The sequence below is a fragment of the Brachyhypopomus gauderio genome, chromosome 2 (genome assembly GCF_052324685.1).
Source record: "Brachyhypopomus gauderio isolate BG-103 chromosome 2, BGAUD_0.2, whole genome shotgun sequence".
Classification (NCBI taxonomy): domain Eukaryota; kingdom Metazoa; phylum Chordata; class Actinopteri; order Gymnotiformes; family Hypopomidae; genus Brachyhypopomus; species Brachyhypopomus gauderio.
The window spans coordinates 13,464,905-13,482,777 of NC_135212.1; the positions used below are offsets into that span (position 1 = coordinate 13,464,905).

A 17,873-nucleotide genomic window follows, 5' to 3' on the forward strand; every position below is an offset into this window, starting at 1 on the left:
ATGACTTCCACCATGACAGAGGGCCCCTGTTTAAGGCCTTTGTTGTTTAGGTTGTTCATTTTGTTCCCACCTCGAGGGAAAAGACTTAATTTATCAAAATCATATTCATTACAGCTAGTCCCTGTCTTCTCATAACACCCTCAGATTAGTACTTAAATATTAAAACCTAGTGGAAAAAGTTATCTTGCCTCACATTTTTGTTTGCAGAGTTTGGGTTAGTTCTGTTCATCAGGAAGAAATTTATATCAGTTCTACAGTAGCACATGAAAGACTGGCTAGTGCACACACCTGCTCACCCTAGTGGACAGCAGTTCTGGAACTGGACCCACTCACACATTGTCGCTAAACTTCAACGAACCTTGTACAGCTGGGTCACTGGGTCAGTACTTGGTATAACTTCGGAAAGAACATGTGGTTTCATCTTGGACCTCATAATACCACTTATTCCTGCCGGCACGAGTAGATAGCCATCCAAACCCAGATGAGCTTTGACCTGAGTACGGCGCCTTCATTCATGATGCTGCTTTGATGCCAGCCTTGATGTTCACTGGTCTTATTATTTTAGAGCTAATTAGGCCTGCATTTTAGATCTAACACTTATCCATTTTAACATATATGCAGGACATGCCATTATATTCGCGTCCTCCATTTTAATTTGCTTTAATCATCGTAGCTTTTGGGTTGGTTAACGTTCAGAGTTAGCTTAACTTCAGTTGGCTTGTTTCTGTCTCTGATTCTGTTAATTATTTGTTAACTGAATCTAAACCAAGTTTTTGACCTTATGCATTCTGTGCATTATAATGTTAAATTGTTTATATCCGTTAATAAGAAATTGAATTTGTTAACTAAACTCATCACTGTGGCAAATATATTTTAACCAATGGTATTAGGTCACTGCACAGACTCTGAATTTCACCCTCAGGTAATGAGACTAATATAACATTATTTCACATGTTCCTCTTGTCAAAAACATATTTGCGACAACTGCCAGATACTACAAGATACCTTCAGAGGACTCACCCATGGCTTCATGAGTCAAAGCTGTTTCGGTGGCATGAGGGGGACTTTGGGCATGTGGTTTTAGTGTTATGGTTCATCTGTGTATATGGTCATTTCAGATTTTTTTCTAGGAAGTTGCCTGATTTAAATCTGAACTGAACTCAGTCGAAAGTCTTTCCAGGCACCCAGAGGAGTCCTGATGAATGTCACACTGGCTCTGAGCCTTCTGACCTCATTGCTGTTGGCCTGCATGAAACCACATGATTAATGGGACTCTCAAATGGTCCCAGAAAGATCACGTATCCCCCTGGGGCTTGAAGACATGAACCCACTCTACAATCTTCACTTCCTTCAGCTGCTGTGCATGTGTCCTGTAACTGCTGATATTCAGGGCTCATATTTATCACTTCTCTCAGATTAAAAAGGTTGATATAGAAACATTACATTTCTTTCATCTCTTTATAACTATGTTCAAACAGATGGGAAGAGGTTATCTTATATTACACTAATTACATAGATTACAATGATATGCTTGATAATGGGCCTAATGTCATACTGCACGTACGGGGCAAGACTGGTGGGTGAATGAAGGGACATGGGGTTGGGGGAGTGGCTGGGGGAGTGGCTATCTTGCCATTGTGATAGTCACTTGATACAAGGGACATCCTTGAAATAACCCTACCAAGGATATAAAGGGACTTGCATGTGCACTCAGTCAGAGAACACGCAAAGAGATGACAGAGAACTCTGTGTCCAATCACATTTCGTAAACCAGCTACGACAGGAGAGATCCTGAATTCACCCAGTAAAGAACAGAAAGGAACCGACACTCATACACAACTGGACAAAAGTGGTTCTGGGATTGAGGAACATTGTGAAGCATCAGAAAGGAAGTATCTGGTTTGCTCTGTTGGAACTCTGCGTAAGGCCTTAACGGAGGAAGGAGATCCGGGCCTTTTGGATCTTGCCTGGATTGTAGAGCTTATCTGGATTTCCCTTGTGCCTCCTCGCAATCCCAGAGTGGGGGGGGAGGCGGAAGGGTGGCTTCAACAGGAATGAAGTTCGGTTACCAGTCCCCGGTGTCGCAGTACACACGGCACGGTGCATACACGCCGACACGCTACACAGCCAACCTTTACACCACAAAGCAGTACTCCACAAACTCTTACTCCACCAGCCACTATGGCTCTGTAAAGTACACCCCAACTTACACACCACCTGCCTACACCCCCGCCTACAGAAGCCTCTCCACCCACACCCCCGCCTACAGAAGCCCTTCAACCTACACACCCTCCGACAGCAAACCCAGACGCCAGAACAGTAGCCTTATCTCACCCTTACCACAGCCCTGTGCTCCTGCACTCAAACCCGCACGCTCTGTTCGCTTCACCAACGACGTCCTCTTCCTAGACCACGTCCGCCATGGAGACCTGGAGATGATTGGCCGTTTCATGAGGGCGAGAAAGGTGCGAGTGGACACAATCTTCCATTCCGGTAAGAAAGCTTTAGCTGCCAGTGGCGAACCAAATGTAATCCAGATCGTGACTGCCAGATCATCACCAAATTAATGGTGAAATATATAACAAGTAAAGAAGTATCTGTGTGGGGGACAGGAGCTGCGAGTCTGTGAGACACAGAGCGTGAGTCGAGTCCATGTCTTCTCGTTCTGTCCATAGGCATGGCAGCACTCCATGAGGCTGTCCTCTCTGGGAACCTGGAGTGTGTGAAGCTCCTTGTAAAATATGGCGCTGATGTCCACCAGAGAGATGAAGACGGCTGGACACCACTCCACATGGCATGTAGTGATGGCTATCCTGAGATTGCAAGGTAGCTCGCAATCATGCATATAAATATATTTAAATACACTATATACTCCTGCTACTACAGAGCTTGATGGTGGTGTACTGGGGGTCTTAACTACCAAAATTCTTGGTCACTAACTGAAAAGATCTTTGCTACATTAATGTTTGCTTGTTCCTTGAAATTGTTATGAATTTGTGAATTATTATAGCCTCTAAGCATTTGGCCTGTGTGTGGTGTATGTGTGTAAGTGTTTGTGTGTGTGTGTGTGATGAATTAATGTAATGTAAAATCACTATACCAGACATTTGAGAATACACATATTGATAAAGAAAATCCTGTCAATATCGATGTCTTTAGTAAATGCACTACTGCTTGTTGCTACAGTCCTATTCTATACATTAGTGAGTGACAGAATCTCTTTCTGCTCAGGTATCTGCTATCTCTGGGTGCCAATGTAGAAGCTAAGAATGAAAATGGGGAGAAACCCACCGACCTTATTGACCTCAACTGCAAAGAACTGGTCAGCCTGTTTGAAGTGGGCTGTGTCTAAACGAGAATAACACTGTGCCAAATGCCACACCTCCTGTCCACCAGAGAGAATGTTGCCGTCAAATAGCCACTGTTTGTTGTTCTGGGGCAGGAATATTCAGTTGGACACTACAACTCGCTGAATACTTGTTTTTGTTTTGCTTCGCTTTTCATTTTTTGTGAAAGAAAATGTTTTTTGTTCTTCTTTTTGTGTATTTTTCCCCATCTGGGCATCACAATGCAAGACACGTGGCCACAGAGGACGGGGTGCGCACTCTGTTCCTCTCTGTACGCTGCTGTAACCTGTGGCCTTAGCCCTGCCAAACCCCCCCTCCCCGTTTCTGCACCACCTGGCAACCGCAGGCACTCTACGAATGTTTACAGTGGGACTCACTCTGGAGTCTCAGATCACACTGCGCAATGATGCCCAACCCAAGTGGATCATTTCATCAACGCAAGCATGTCACCTCAGGCATGCCTTCAATCTGGCAACCGCACAGTGACTAAAATAGTAGAGGACGACCCTAAGAGGATGACCCTGCTGTTAGCTTCACAAATCTGCACGTAGCGTCTGAAATGTGCTGCTTTTTGGAGGTACTAAGAACTGTTCTGTCAAAACTTTAATGTTTTTGTGCCTTATTTTCAAAGCAGTAAAACACAAGGCATACTTGTAGATATTTAACATGTACACAAATTGCTAAAGCAGTATGTCTCTAGTCTGCTGGGCAGTTGGAGAAACGCTGAAAAATCTAATTGTAATGGAATTTGTATGTGCGAAAAATAACACTGTTTCTGTACTGCTCAAACTGAGTGCACATTATCTACAGACTTGTTGAATGTTTTGTAAAAAGTCTTATGGTTTCTTTTGTACTGTTTTCATAAATAAAGGATATTTTTTAACAGTGGTTAATTTTAGTTTTCTACTTTTTTAAGCACTCAAAAACATTGATTCATTTTTTTTTATCTTAATAAACTGTTTTTGTGTGATTTTTATTTAAATGTAAACAACCAAAAAAGATAACAAAAATGCATCAACAGAATAGGATATGTCTTCAGTGAGCTGTGGTTCCTAGTAACATAAGACAGCTTTATGAGGTCTGCACAAGACTCCCACAGGACGTGTGGGAGCAAGTTAAATAAAAACATCCTGTTCGATGGGACAGGAGAGAAGTGTAACTAAACAGGAGAGAAATGTAACTAAAAAGGAGATTATACCACAGTTAGTTCTGACCCTACAATGTGATTGGCTGAGAGGCGATCTAGGAGTGCCAATATTACACGTTGTAGCACTCCCTCTCGTGTATTATTGCGCAAGTAACTAAACAGGGTTTTTGGTTTTTGTTTGGTTGGTTGTTTTATTTAAAAATGCTACAGATAAGACAAGAACAATAAATAGAAAACTTGGGAATCCAGACCCAAATAAGGTTCCTTTGTGACAATGTGTGCTACAAAAAGCACTTTATAAATAAATCTGGATTTGAATTATAACAATAATACATAAATGCATGTATGCATGAGAGACACACGCAGCAAGTGTTGCAGATGAAATTACACAATGCATCAAGCACAATACAAATCACAAAATATGAATAATTAGACTTTAAATGACATTGCACAAATGTTTTTTGAACGTTCAAAAGTAAATGCAATAATGAATAATGGAGAATAAAAGTTTGGGGGAAATATATAGATCATCTACTGCATTGGGGTTAGTGTAGCCCACAACACCACCAAGACTCCTAGACTGTAGGGGTCCTAGTGTATACTATTGTAATGTAACAGCCTGAAATACTGCTTCATTCCAGTCCATAATCTGATTCTTTGTGCACTGGACTCCTTTTATTTGTTTGGTTATTTTATTTTTCCAATTTCAGAAGTATTTATATATATTTGCATATTTTTTTACTTATCTGTGTGTGACGGGAGAGCGGGGAATATGGGACAGCAGTATAGACCCAGAGCCGTATAGAGAGAGAGTCGCGACAACGGAAGTTCAAAACGCTTGATGGTCACGTGATTCACGGAGACTTCAGATAGTTCCAGGAAGTTCAATTTGAGCGCATAAACACATAGACAGAACTGCGATTTGAGGATTATTGTGAACATATGGCGACCAACTTTAGGCTAATTTTAGAGCACATTGCTGTTTAATGCTTTGATTGTTTTATAATTGTTATATATTACGTTCATTTATATATTTAGAGGGACAGGAAGGGGTGAGAAATTCAGATTAGATTAATCTGTAATCCCATGGTATTGGTGACCTAAGTAATCTAAATGACTAATGTACATTTTCTGACAGAAGGAAAATTTTCTTTGACTTCATTGTGCAGAAATGTGCTTTAAAAGGGTACATTAAAACACATTACATTTACATCCAGACAGTATATGACATATACATTGATAAATTATATATATCTTGTCTTTTTAATACACTTATTTACAGCAATTAATTAATTAAATCTCTAATAATCTCAAATATTAATATCATGTCAAGCAGTTTTTCTGTTTCCTTTCCTCTGTGTTGTTTGTGTAGTGTCCACCATGGTTTGCTGTGTTGCATGGGGATGCTCCAATCGAGCAAAAATGTATGGTTTCCCCACTGATACTGAGAGGAGAAAAAAATGGTTGTCTCAACTAAGCAGGAGCAATCTTACCCTCACTAAAGATTACAACAGCAAATATATATGTGAGGTAATCATCAAACACTGCATTTGCACTTTTCACAATAAACACACTATTGGAAAGCTTAATGCCTGATTTATTAAAATACAGAATAGTGAACAAAAAAAATCAAAGACTCCAGACAGACTCGGGTGCAGGGTGAGGGTGCTATCTAGTTGCAGGCTCCATTGAATCCCCTATGGTTCTTTGGCTTAAAGAGAGAGAGGAGAAAAAGACAGGAGAAAATGATTATTATGAGTATTGATGTGATATGAATTTGAACTTGTTGCACATCCTTGGTTGTTTTTTATACGTGTAATGAGTGTATACGTATCCAGTAAGTGTTCTCTAATACTGTGTATTCACCCACTGTGGGATATGTATATGGGTAGACAAAACTGAGTTGTCATGTGTGAGGAGTAAACTCACATCACTCTGCAGGCACATTTTGAGGCAGACCAGTTCATCAAAACCAAACAGGGCAAGACTAGGCTGAGAACAGATGCTGTTCCCACCATTTTTGTACATCGCCCCGCACTCAGAAAGAGGAAGCCCCCTGCACTACGATGCACCACTGGACCTGTAAAGACAGGGCCCATAGCTGCTGATCACAGCTATAGTGTTGACACAGGTATAATAAGTATGAACTCCTAATAATTATATTATTTCTTTAAGTGATAGAATATTTAAAACTTAATCACACTAAATAGTATACGTATTTTATATCCAGCAGTTTCAAAAACTGAGGAAATACGTTAATAAAATAAAATAAAAATAAATAAAACGAAATAAAAAGGAAAATAAAATAAATAAAAGGATAGATAAATAAAATAAAAGGAAATAAAACGTTAGCCGGTACTCCAAAATGGATATCTTCATTTTACCTCCTCGACCCAACACACTCTACAATCACACTCAAATGTTATATTTAACCAATACTAGCTACCCCGCAAAAACATCGCGTTTAGGTGAAATGGCATTAAGAGAGGAATTTACAATTAATAGGCTGTCGGTCGTTAATGTGAAATTTCGCTAACCGTATTCGCGTTGTCTTAGCATAGATTTAGTTCCCTAAATCTGCTTATTAATAGGTGGATAATTCACTAAAATGCTTTAATTCACATTTTAATGCACATGCTAATTTGATTCCGATGTCCTTATAATACACAATCTGATTTTTTTAAGCGTACTAACCTGTAAAAGTGTATCACAGATAGTCCACTGCTCCAGTTTGACTGCGCTGCTCGTATTTGCTGCTAACTTCCGGGAACTATTGACAGGCTCCACGATCCGCCATTGCTGTAAAAAAACTGGTCCATTGGAGTGAACGGAGTTGACGCGACTCTCTCTCTATAGGGCTCTGTATAGACCAAGTCTACTGCCACCTTCTGGTGAAATATAAAATAGCTTTTTTGTCTACTGCCATCTTCTGGTGAAATATACAATGCTGTGGTCAACAGAGGCTGCGGTCCGGTGAAAATCTGAGCACTTTAGAAACCCCTGATCTAAGATCACTGGGCCCCATGTGCCACTCCGAGGTGAGTTTAATTTAAGTGCGCATGCTACAGAAAGAGATGTGATTTCATTTTTTTTAAGTCTCTGTTTCTACGCGCATGCGCCAGCGTGTCTGCGTTTGTTTTGCTGACCCGGACATACTTAACGAGCGAGGCAGAAAGGAAGCTAGGGTAGGTAGGAAGGAAGCTAGGGTAGGTAGGAAGGTAGCTAGGGTAGGTAGGAAGGAAGCTAGGGTGGGTAAGAAGGAAGCTATGGTAGGTAGGAAGATAGCTAGGATGTAGGAAGGAAGCTAGGGTGGGTAAGAAGGAAGCTAGGGTGGGTACGAAGGGAGCTAGGGTATGTAGGAAGGTAGCTAGGGTGTGTAAGAAGGTAACTAGGGTAGTTTGTAGTTGCTGTGCTGCGGTCGACGAGGGCCCGTGTTTGGCTGCCAGAGAAGGGAAAGCAACATTAATGAATGAACTTAGTCGTGTAGATATATGATCTGTAAACACATGTAAGGTGAATATGGTGTTTTATCTCTGCCCTGCACGCTAGTGTAGTTAAATAACCCCTCTGGCCAGGCGTTACTAACACGGTGAGTGTCCTGCTCTCTGCTTTATACCTGCATACTTCGAGCTGAACTGCAGAAGCTCTGACTTATTTCAAGGGGGTTTTTATCTTTAATAATCAAGCTTAATTACTTTCGGGACATGCAGTTGTAACCGATTTTAATCAGTTTTAAGTTACAAGTTCACTTTCTTTTTTTGACAGGAATCGTATTCAGGAATCACAAAGGAATATACTGCGAAATTTCAGCAAAGATTGTGGAAGATTTCTAAAATGACCAGGTGACTATATTTTCTCATGGTCTGGCCAGCTGGTCATTCTTCTACGTGAAGAGACTGAAATTTTATATTTAACCTGCATAGATGTTTTCCCCAGAATGGCTGATGCAAACGTGATGATTGACATTAACATGAACCCTCACCAGCCACTTCCTAGAAATGTGTGTCTTGCTTCTGCACTGTGATGTACAGATAGTGAATTAATAGTGGATGAATAGTGCATATGGGCCACAGTTTTTAAATGTATTTATAATTGTACCAAAGATGTGGCCAGGGATGTGTATAGAGCAACAATGTCTACAGTCTGGTGACTGTAAATATATCTATTGATACCATTCTGTCATTAGTGCTACATCTAGGCTGCTGTACGAGGATGTCTTCCCTCATGAATGTTGGTCCTCCCAAGGGTTCCTCCCGGTGGTTTTCTTGCCACCGTTGCTACTGACTTGCTCATTAGGGATCTGGACCCAAACACATGTAAAGCAACTTTGTGATGACGCATGTTGTAAAAATTACAGTCTAAATAAGTTTGACTTGAAGCCTGAAGCGCTAACTCCTCTACTGACATCCAGCTCCAGGCTTCTGAAGATCTTGATTGTGTTTGTTAAGCAGGGGGCTGGAGACGAATGTAGAGTTACAGATGTACAAAGTTTGGCATAACGTGAATAGACCATTACAGTGTTATGGCCTAACTCCATCACCTCTCCACCCAGCTCGTCTGCTCCCAGAATGCACACGTACAAACGGACCCCCAGTCCTCGGTCTGCAGCTGATCCGGGGGATCTGTACACACCTGCACATGAAGAAAATGTGCGCTTTATCCATGACAGTAAGTCTGTTGTGCTTTACACACCGTCAACACGTGCCCATTTACATTAGTATTTTGTCAACTTCTTTTATAATGTCTTAATAAAAATGTTTCTTCCCTTCTTTCAGCATGGCTGTGTGTTCTAAAAGATATCAAGTCATCCCAAAGCAGTGAACGTGGAACACAGGAATATGTGGAGAAAAACCCAAACCCTAATCTTCATTGTGAGTTCCTCTTCCAACAAGCATTTCATACTTATATGCATGGCATTTAGTTTATTAGATATTTATCAAGGGTTTGTATTGTGGGACACCTCACTCCATTTTGAATTTTTATCCTGCTCACTCCATTTTGAATTTTTGTGGTGATGAAGCGTGATTCAGTGCAGCTCTGATCTGTTTCAGCCTTCACACCAGTTGACCTGCGTGATCTTAAGAAGCCTGGCACACAAGACTGCAGGAAGTCTTAGTCTTAGTCTCCCACACTCCCATTGGTCCAGCAGCTTTCTGCCAACTCCACTTCTGTGGGACCTGTTTGGCTTCTTCAGTCCAGAAAGCCTCTGCCTTCTCTACAACATAGAACTATGCTCTGGACAAACTGATGGACACCTCAACATGACCACATCATCCTATGCCTGATTCTCTACACTCCCAATGCTGTCCCCACACTCTTCTGTCCTGAGTCTGCATATCTCTTACCAACAGATTTGGGTGGGCAAGAAGTCCTGGAGTTAGATTTCAGGGATTTTGTCATTTCTTTGGATTTTGTAAGCTGGGTTGTTATTATTATTAGTGGTATTAGTATTATTACAGAAGAAAGGGAGTTGCCATGCAGATACTAAGGGACATATTCAAGCTCAATACACAATAGGCTGTGGTTTTAACCTGATACTCTGTTCCTCGCCTCATGTTTGAGCGGACTGATGGAATCCTTTTGGCGCAGTGGGATGTTTGATAAATTGTTGAAATATTAGAAATGTATGAGTTTGGCAAGCCAAATGTTTTTAACAGAGATACCTTCGTATATTTTAAAAAATGAAAATATTAAATTACTTAAGTTTAAGTTTTTTTTTTTGCATTCTAAACATTGAAATAAAAATGACTTTTATGGTATCTCAACTCTTGTTTGCTGTTGCATTTTTCTCATGACATACCGGCTGTGCTAAATATTTTTTTAAAAGATCCATTTTAAAAATGGAAAAGAAATGTCTTACTGATTTTTCCTAAATTAAGCATTAAGATCATTCAAATTAAAATGGTTGTACCTAAAATAAACTCAAAATATAGTATTTGGATGGGAAAAGTTCCTTTTATTCAAATCCTGAATAGTTCTTGGACACCCCTAAAAATGGGGGTTTTCTCCTGTCCCCTTTTACAAGCTTTCACATCAATTTTAACATCTAAAATAAGTCTTTCATTATATTTACTGTATCTGTAAAAATAATTTCTTTGATTCTAACATATTTTGAATGCTATTTATTGTGCCATGAAGTTATTTCCCCAAATGTGAATGCAAACCTATTACCAAAACTATTTTTACGTGTCTGACAAAAGGTTAAAATATTATGTCACATCACAAACAGGAAATTACATAATCCAACCATTTTCAAAAATCAAAGGTGAGTGCCCTCTGGCATTTTTTATATGTTTTAAAACTTTTATGGGATAATTGAGTGAATAAAGTTGAGATTCAATTAACAGCTGAAAATAATTTTGCTTAGATTGTTGTTGTGATTATTTGTAATTGATGGGCCTAATGTGAGAATTTCTACAAAGTTCTGGCGTTCCACTGACTCACCCATGCCAGACATGATGCTGATGAGAACAGGAGTATCTGCAAAAACAGAAAAGTGGGGGAAAGATCGAGAAACAAGGTAAAAGACAAGGCATAGAGACCGCAGTGCTAAAGAGCAGCGTACCAAGAGGAAGAAGTGGAGAGAGGCTCACAGGAGGAGTAAAGCCAGGAGAAACACACCTCAGGGATTAAACACCTCTCCACCAGGGACCTCAAGGGTGCAATAATGTCAGCATTTACATCACATAGATGATGACATAAAGACAGGGTCTATTAAACACAAGTGTCATACTTCACAACCTTTATAATCAAAAGGTATTTATACCTCATTGTCTAACCCACATGCAAAGAGTATTAGTGTTTGAGTGGAGGTGGAAACATCAAGTGATAATATCTGTGACACAAACGGAGATTACAATGCACAGGTGAACATATGGTACCAAAAACATAGCTGTACTTTGAACAGATTTTATTATAATTTACAAAGTGTATTTGAGCATATATTTGAGAGTAGATGCTGGAATTATAAAAAAAATAGTATGTCACTGTTAAAATTTTAGACAATTTAGTCTTTGATAGTTAGTCATATTAAGAAATATAGAATATACTGTCTTACCTGAAATCATGATTATTTCGTGTAAAATGACTTTTATTTTGTTTTGACCTTTATTGAATGAAAAAATATTATGTCACGGTATGGAGGCCCTCTGCTGGCCGCCTCGGTGGGCAGTGGCAGTGCTTGTCTTGTCCCCGCCCCCCAGGAGCTTGGTACCCATTAGTGGGTTCACCACCCGGGTCGTGTATATATGTTGGATATATGTTTTTGTGTATATATGTTGAGAGTTTCACATTGCTGGGTATTGTTTAATGTCATACGTTTTTGTGTGAGCACAAAGTACTAATGGGGTCCCTGATCTGACCCCATGCTGAGGGCCGGGAAAACCCTGAGATGGGTGGCTGGCCTGGGTGGAGGGTAGCCATCCTCCAAGGGTGTAGCCTGCACGCACACCATGGGGAAAAGGGGTAATGGCCGCTTAGGGGTGTGAGAGTCGTATGGCCTGTTGGGGCATGGTTATCACCTGTGTGAAGGCCTAGTCCGTCTGGGACTCCGCTCAGGGGGGCAGGAGCGTGTATCTGTTTGTTTGTTGTCTTTCCCAGCTCCAGGACAATAGAAGGACGCGTCCCTGTGCTGTCCCTGCACTCCGTACCCCTTTGGTTTGTCTGTGCTGCTGCTCCTGGTCGCGAGACGCAGCTTGGCGGGCGGGGGGTGGTGCCCCCTGGTGGCTACCTCCGTGGGCGGCGGCTGTGTTTGTGTTGTCTTGTCTCCGCCCTTCAGGAGGTTGGTACCCATTAGTGGTTGTGCCACCCGAGGGTGCTCAACTAACTTGAGTCCCAGCACCCATAAACATACGAGCAAAAAGTCGTTTTTGTAATGGACATTTGTCTCTAATAAGCTGAAAAATGTTAACACCATATAAAATATATGATTAAATATTATATATTATTATTTATATCTATATAATTTAACAACAACAAAGGAATTGCCTCACAAAAGGTATGATCCACTTTGTCTCCTACTCTTGCCCATACACTTGGTTAACTTACTCAAATGCCTTTTGTGCAGTGCCTGTAATATAGTCTGTCCCTACCAATAAGCAATTGTCAATTTACTGTAGTAATACCCATAATTACCACATAATACTGATAATTATCCTGACAGTAGCCTCTGATAGGAAATTTAGTTAACAGGCTTTAAAACACTATTTAAATAGTTCACAGATTTTATCTAGCAGTGGTTAGAGGACTGTCTCATTTTAAAGCAGTGAATACAAGTGAGCAGTTGCAGATGTAGTATATCATGTAGTATATCATGTAGTATATCATCCGGGGATCTTTTGCATACTGGAAAAATTCATTTTGGTTGTATACTGCTACTGGATACTGATTTGTGATACTGATCAGTATGCGAGTAGTAATATGTAGAAGTATGTAGTAATGTGTAGTAGTACATAGTAGGCTGTAGTAGTGTGTAGTAGGCTGTAGTATTATATACTACTATATAGTAGGCTGTAGTAGTATGTAGATGTATATAGTAGGCTGTAGTATGTAGATGTATGTAGTATGCTGTAGTAGTATGTAGATGTATGTAGTAGACTGTAGTAGTATGTAGAAGTATATAGTAGGCTGTAGTATGTAGATGTATGTAGTATGCTGTAGTATGTAGATGTATGTAGTATGCTGTAGTAGTATGTAGATGTATGTAGTAGGCTGTAGTAGTATGTAGACATATGTAGTAGGCTGTAGTAGTGTATACCTTTACACCCCTATTCACTGCATAAATGGATGCTGGTTTAAAATCTGTTGATGTGTTTAGATGTCACCATAAGATGATCGTTTAGATACTTCTCAAAATGGTGATTTTTGTTCATTTTTAAAGTTATTTACATAATCACAAAATGTAAAACAGTAAATAATACAATTTCATTCTGTGGTTTACCAATCCCATCATCAAGAGGCATGTGTTCTCGTATGTATGTTCGTGTTCATTCAAAAAGAAGAATAATACTAGTAAAAACAAACATGATAGGATTCTACCCTTTGATATAATCTCTACTAAAATTGCACAAAAAACATGAGTCATTTTAGGCTTTCCTTGTTTGTGTTTATTGCTTCTATACTAAGGACGGTACCACAAAAGTGCTAAAAACATACAAGCTGGACACAACATGAAAAAATTAAACATATTGGTAAACAGAAAGAAAAGTTTTTCATTTCACAAGCAGGCCTATTGTGATTTAAACCAGATTTCCCATAACTGGTTTAAATAAAGTACTGAAAGTTCGGATTTCTAACATAAAATAACATTAGGATAGGTGTAAGCACATGTAATATTTTAGTGCGATTAAATATTTTAGTGTAATTTTTAGTGTAATTAAATTTTAGTTACTGATCCTTCAGAGAACTCACAACAGGTATTGGAGCGACGTCATCGGCTGCGCGAGAGCGGAAGGACTCGCGCGCGCGCTCGCCTCCTCGTCATTGGAGCGACGTCATTGGTTGCGCGAGAGCGGAGAGACTCGCGCGCTCTCGCCTCCTCGTTATAAGGACCGTAAAGGCGCCTGTTCGTCTCCTTGGCCGAGTTAAAGGTTTGACTGGGGGCAGCGCGGTAGTTTACAGGCTCGTTTTTTTTAGTCCGCGGTGGTATTAGCATTAACGAAACTAAATAATGGTCGACAAGATGGATATGTCACTGGACGACATCATCAAGCAGAATAAGCAACAGAGGGGGGGTGGAGGCGGCGGCCGCGGGGGAAGAGGCGGCCGTGGCCGGGGAGGCGCCGCCGGGGGCCGCGGCGGAGGCGCCGGGCGTCTCGGAAATACAGGCGGAGGCTTTGGAGGCCGCGGCGGAGGATCAGGCCCCGTGAGGAATCGCCAGAGCCTGAGCCGCGGCAGAAGCAGACCTACGCCGTACACCAGGGTAGGAGAAAGAGAGAGTTGGCTGAGAAAGAGGAGAAAACAGAAAGTCCTTTTTTTTCTTTCTAGGCCTGCTAGCGAGCCCGCGGGTCGGCCACACTACATGCCCCTGGAGTCTCTCTGGAGATGTAATGTGGAGAGGCTCGTTAAGTTGGCGGTTAAGTTGAGAAGGATGTGTTGTGCATAATGTTATTTCTCCCCCTAAACCCGTTTTATCACACAAAAGAGTGCGGAGCGGATGGGGCTGGCGCGGCTACATCGTGGCTAACCCGATAGCCTACAGCACCGGCGCCATTTTGGATACATCGCCTCCTTTATGAGTGAAATGGCGCTTCTCTCGGTCCGTGTCTCCTACAACCTCCACCATTCAGCGCCCGAACGCCTCAGAAACCACCGACGACGTGGGCTGAAGATTTCAACGTTTTTTTTATTCAGTTTGAAGTTTTGAACACGGCCTGCCTTTTTTGGTGGAGTCCTTTGTCTGGGAGGGGCCCGTGTTCACTATAGTTAAGTGCAGTGTTAGGTAACGTGTGTGTGTTGGTGTGCAGGAGGGAATGGACACTGACCCACTGACCTCTTGGTCGACCAACACTCAAACATCCCAGTCGGTATCTAGAGTAGCACAGAGAGCTTGTGTAACCATATCGAGCCGTTTGTCAAAATGGCGAGGTTTCAAAATGGACGCTCAGTGCTCACAATGGGCTCAGAAGCACAACTCCCTGATGGACATTTCTACCCCCTTCACTGGACTACTGCGCCTCGCCTCACGCCGGAGAGCTCGGTCCCCCCCGGAGCGTCCACCTCGGGAAGGCCCGCTGGAGTTCACGGCGAGAGACTCGGGACTGTTGATGGTTTGCGAGCTAGTTGCTACCTATCGGGTGGGCAAGAGACGCCGGAGCTTAACGATAGGCTAACTGATGGCAGTAGTAACACTCATGGGCTTAATTGCCAATTTTTGCTTGTAATTGGTATTTCCATGACTACAGTTTTATGAATTTTTGGAGCTGTACTTAGCCTAGATAACTTCTATGCCCTTTATTTGTGCAGTTGTGAATCGGGGAATACAACAGAAATTAGGAATTCAGTTCCTTTTACTTTTTAGTCTGTTGCACTGATCTATCATCCATAAACTCACTGGATAGTCTTGTACATGTTGCCCTCTTTCCTTGCATTGGTTTACTTGTTTGTAGTGATGGGGTGGGCAGGGATTGGTGGAAAAGGCAGTGAGTGAACTGGAAGCCCCTGGCCTCATGGGGCGGCACCCCCTGCTTGCCCCAGCACCCAGCCCAGTGGACAGGCAGTGGCAGACGGGCTCCGAAGTCAGCAGGTGCGTTCTCTCTCGTCTGTTGCAGCCCAAACAACTCCCCGACAAATGGCAGCATGACCTGTTCGACAATGGCTACAGTGGCACGGCTGGAGTTGGAGGTGGTGGAGGAGGAGCAGGTGTGGAAACTGGGGGAAAACTTCTTGTATCCAATCTCGACTTTGGCGTCTCTGACGCAGACATTCAGGTATATATATATATTTTTTACTGTGGAGTATGTTATTTTGGTAATTTTTTAAAAGGTACTACTTAAACACGTCTGTAAGGAATAATCAACACTCCTCCCCTTCCACAGGAACTCTTTGCGGAATTTGGCACATTGAAAAAGGCTGCGGTCCATTACGATCGGTCGGGACGTAGTCTCGGCACTGCAGACGTCCACTTTGAAAGGAAAGCAGATGCTCTCAAAGCAATGAAGCAGTACAATGGTGTTCCCCTCGATGGTGAGCTATGAAACGTGCCGATTTAATTCACAATTCCCATTAATTTACTGTTTTAGGCAGGTTTAAAATGGCAGATTTGCTTGTGTTTTACTTTTTGCTTTTACTGGAGTTGTTAATACTTGCTTTTTTGGTGTTCAGGTCGTCCAATGAACATACAGTTAGTCACATCACAGATCGACGCACAGAGACGAACTCCAATGCAGGGGTAAGCAGTGATTCTTCGCACACAAACGTGCTTTCTCAATCGCTGGTTTTATGGTGGAAATTCATGGCTCCTGTTTTTCCAGGTTGAATCGTGGAGGCGGAGGAGGCATCAACAGAAGTAAAATGGGAGGCTTTGGCATCCAGAGAGGTCGCGGGGGCCGTGGTGCTGGAGGGCTCCGGGGTCGTGGAAGAGGAGGGCGAGGGGGAAACAACAAACAGCAGCTCTCTGCGGAGGAGCTGGACGCCCAGCTAGACGCCTACAACGCTAGGGTACGCTGTGTTCACCTGCTTCTTCTCACCAGTGTACGGGCTGAAATGAATATATGGTTTAAAATGACCTCTTGCCCTCTTTCACAGATGGACACCAGCTAAATGTTCCTGACTCCATTGGCCTGCATTCCTCTTCCCACACGGGCGAGCGGTCGCAATGGTTACAGCTTTGAACATGCCAGACGTTTTACACTTAAATGTATTCAGATGCGATTTAAACTTGTGTACCAATCTTTCTCATTTTAAATGCTGCGAAGTGTTTTTTACCTACTTTTGGTTTGTTTTTAGTTCCTTTTTTGAAAACCTGGTCTGACTGTAGGATTTGATTGGGGGGTGCTTGTCTTTACCTTCCCTTTGTAGATCATTGTAATAAAACCTGCAGTACATGGTATACTCTCAATGCCTCTTCGTTTTGTATATGAATAATGTACAGCTGTTGCACAAGTTTGAAGTCTGTTTTTGTACAAATGTTGATGAGTGGCACTGTTAAAATAGCTTTCTCAAAGCTGTTGTAACTGATTTGGCAGATTGTTTTTGTAGTTTTACTGCTTGATGTAATTCACTCAAATATAAATCGTGCTTTAAAAGTCTTCAGGTGTACTGTGCAATGCTGAAAATGGAGATGACCTTAAGTGTGGGCTTTGCTTAAAGTTCTTTGTAAGTACATCGATGTATCTGTATCCAAAATAAGTGAATTCTGGGTTGATGTTGGCACAAGTTTTATTCTATTTATATATATATATATATATATATATATATATATATATATATATATGAAAATACATTAATTAGATCAAAACCTCTTAATGTATGCAAGATGCAAAATTTAAATTTTCTTTTAGCTCCTTTTTCATTCTGTCCACTAGATGTCGGTCACACTTAACCATAGACTTTATGGCAAGAGCATTAGACACTTGCTTCGCTGGGGTGGCCCTCCCATTTTCTATGTAGCCGATTAGTTCCGTTTTATGGAAGGTTTATGTGCCATCACTTTTAGGATTACGTTTTCTGATGTACATTAGGGGACGTTCAAGCATAAAAGTGTCTAAACGCCAGCTACTACTGTTAAACAGTTCTCATGCCCAGCAGGTCCAAACAACGGGAAGATATTACATTTATAAGAAATGAACACAAAATGCAGCATATAAATTATTAGCGAAGACCCCAATCACAGATACTGCATCACGTCTGCGTGCCTGTTGAAATATATGGAGACGTGAGGA

At 41.5% G+C, this 17,873-nt stretch overlaps 3 protein-coding genes and 1 long non-coding RNA gene across 8 annotated transcripts; 3 read left to right on the forward strand and 1 right to left on the reverse strand.

Annotated features, from left to right (window-relative positions):
- Positions 1-1,692: 1,692 nt before the first annotated feature.
- On the forward strand, positions 1,693-4,235 carry ppp1r27a (protein phosphatase 1, regulatory subunit 27a). Its single transcript, XM_076987557.1, has 3 exons — positions 1,693-2,493; positions 2,676-2,826; positions 3,232-4,235. Exons 1-3 carry the CDS (start codon positions 2,055-2,057, stop codon positions 3,350-3,352), a joined length of 711 nt encoding a protein of 236 aa, XP_076843672.1. The 5' UTR covers positions 1,693-2,054; the 3' UTR covers positions 3,353-4,235.
- A 1,839-nt stretch (positions 4,236-6,074) lies between these two features.
- On the reverse strand, positions 6,075-7,388 carry LOC143488727 (uncharacterized). The gene is made up of 3 exons (XR_013124516.1): positions 7,189-7,388; positions 6,424-6,608; positions 6,075-6,205 (listed from the first exon to the last, which is right to left on the reverse strand). It is a non-coding gene; the product is annotated as an uncharacterized LOC143488727 (long non-coding RNA).
- Positions 7,389-7,495: 107 nt separating this feature from the next.
- On the forward strand, positions 7,496-10,243 carry mcrip1 (MAPK regulated corepressor interacting protein 1). Of its 3 annotated transcripts, none has more exons than XM_076987567.1 (5): positions 7,496-7,532; positions 8,260-8,336; positions 9,047-9,162; positions 9,270-9,365; positions 9,546-10,243. In XM_076987567.1, exons 1-5 carry the CDS (start codon positions 7,518-7,520, stop codon positions 9,608-9,610), a joined length of 369 nt encoding a protein of 122 aa, XP_076843682.1. In that variant the 5' UTR covers positions 7,496-7,517; the 3' UTR covers positions 9,611-10,243. The 3 variants fall into 3 exon arrangements, with proteins under 3 accessions (XP_076843682.1, XP_076843701.1, XP_076843693.1); XM_076987586.1 differs by lacking the exon at positions 7,496-7,532 and adding an exon at positions 7,648-8,007 and having other exon boundaries at positions 9,546-10,241; XM_076987578.1 differs by lacking the exon at positions 7,496-7,532 and adding an exon at positions 7,649-8,083 and having other exon boundaries at positions 9,546-10,240.
- A 3,741-nt stretch (positions 10,244-13,984) lies between these two features.
- alyref (Aly/REF export factor) lies at positions 13,985-17,041 on the forward strand. 3 transcript variants are annotated; one of them, XM_076987620.1, is made up of 6 exons: positions 13,985-14,413; positions 15,762-15,920; positions 16,029-16,176; positions 16,315-16,381; positions 16,464-16,650; positions 16,738-17,041. In XM_076987620.1, the coding sequence occupies exons 1-6, from the start codon at positions 14,162-14,164 to the stop codon at positions 16,750-16,752; spliced, it is 828 nt and encodes a 275-aa protein (XP_076843735.1). In that variant the 5' UTR covers positions 13,985-14,161; the 3' UTR covers positions 16,753-17,041. The 3 variants fall into 3 exon arrangements, with proteins under 3 accessions (XP_076843735.1, XP_076843719.1, XP_076843726.1); XM_076987604.1 differs by lacking the exon at positions 13,985-14,413 and adding an exon at positions 14,430-15,287; XM_076987611.1 differs by lacking the exon at positions 13,985-14,413 and adding an exon at positions 14,430-15,260.
- The last annotated feature ends 832 nt before the right edge of the window (positions 17,042-17,873 follow it).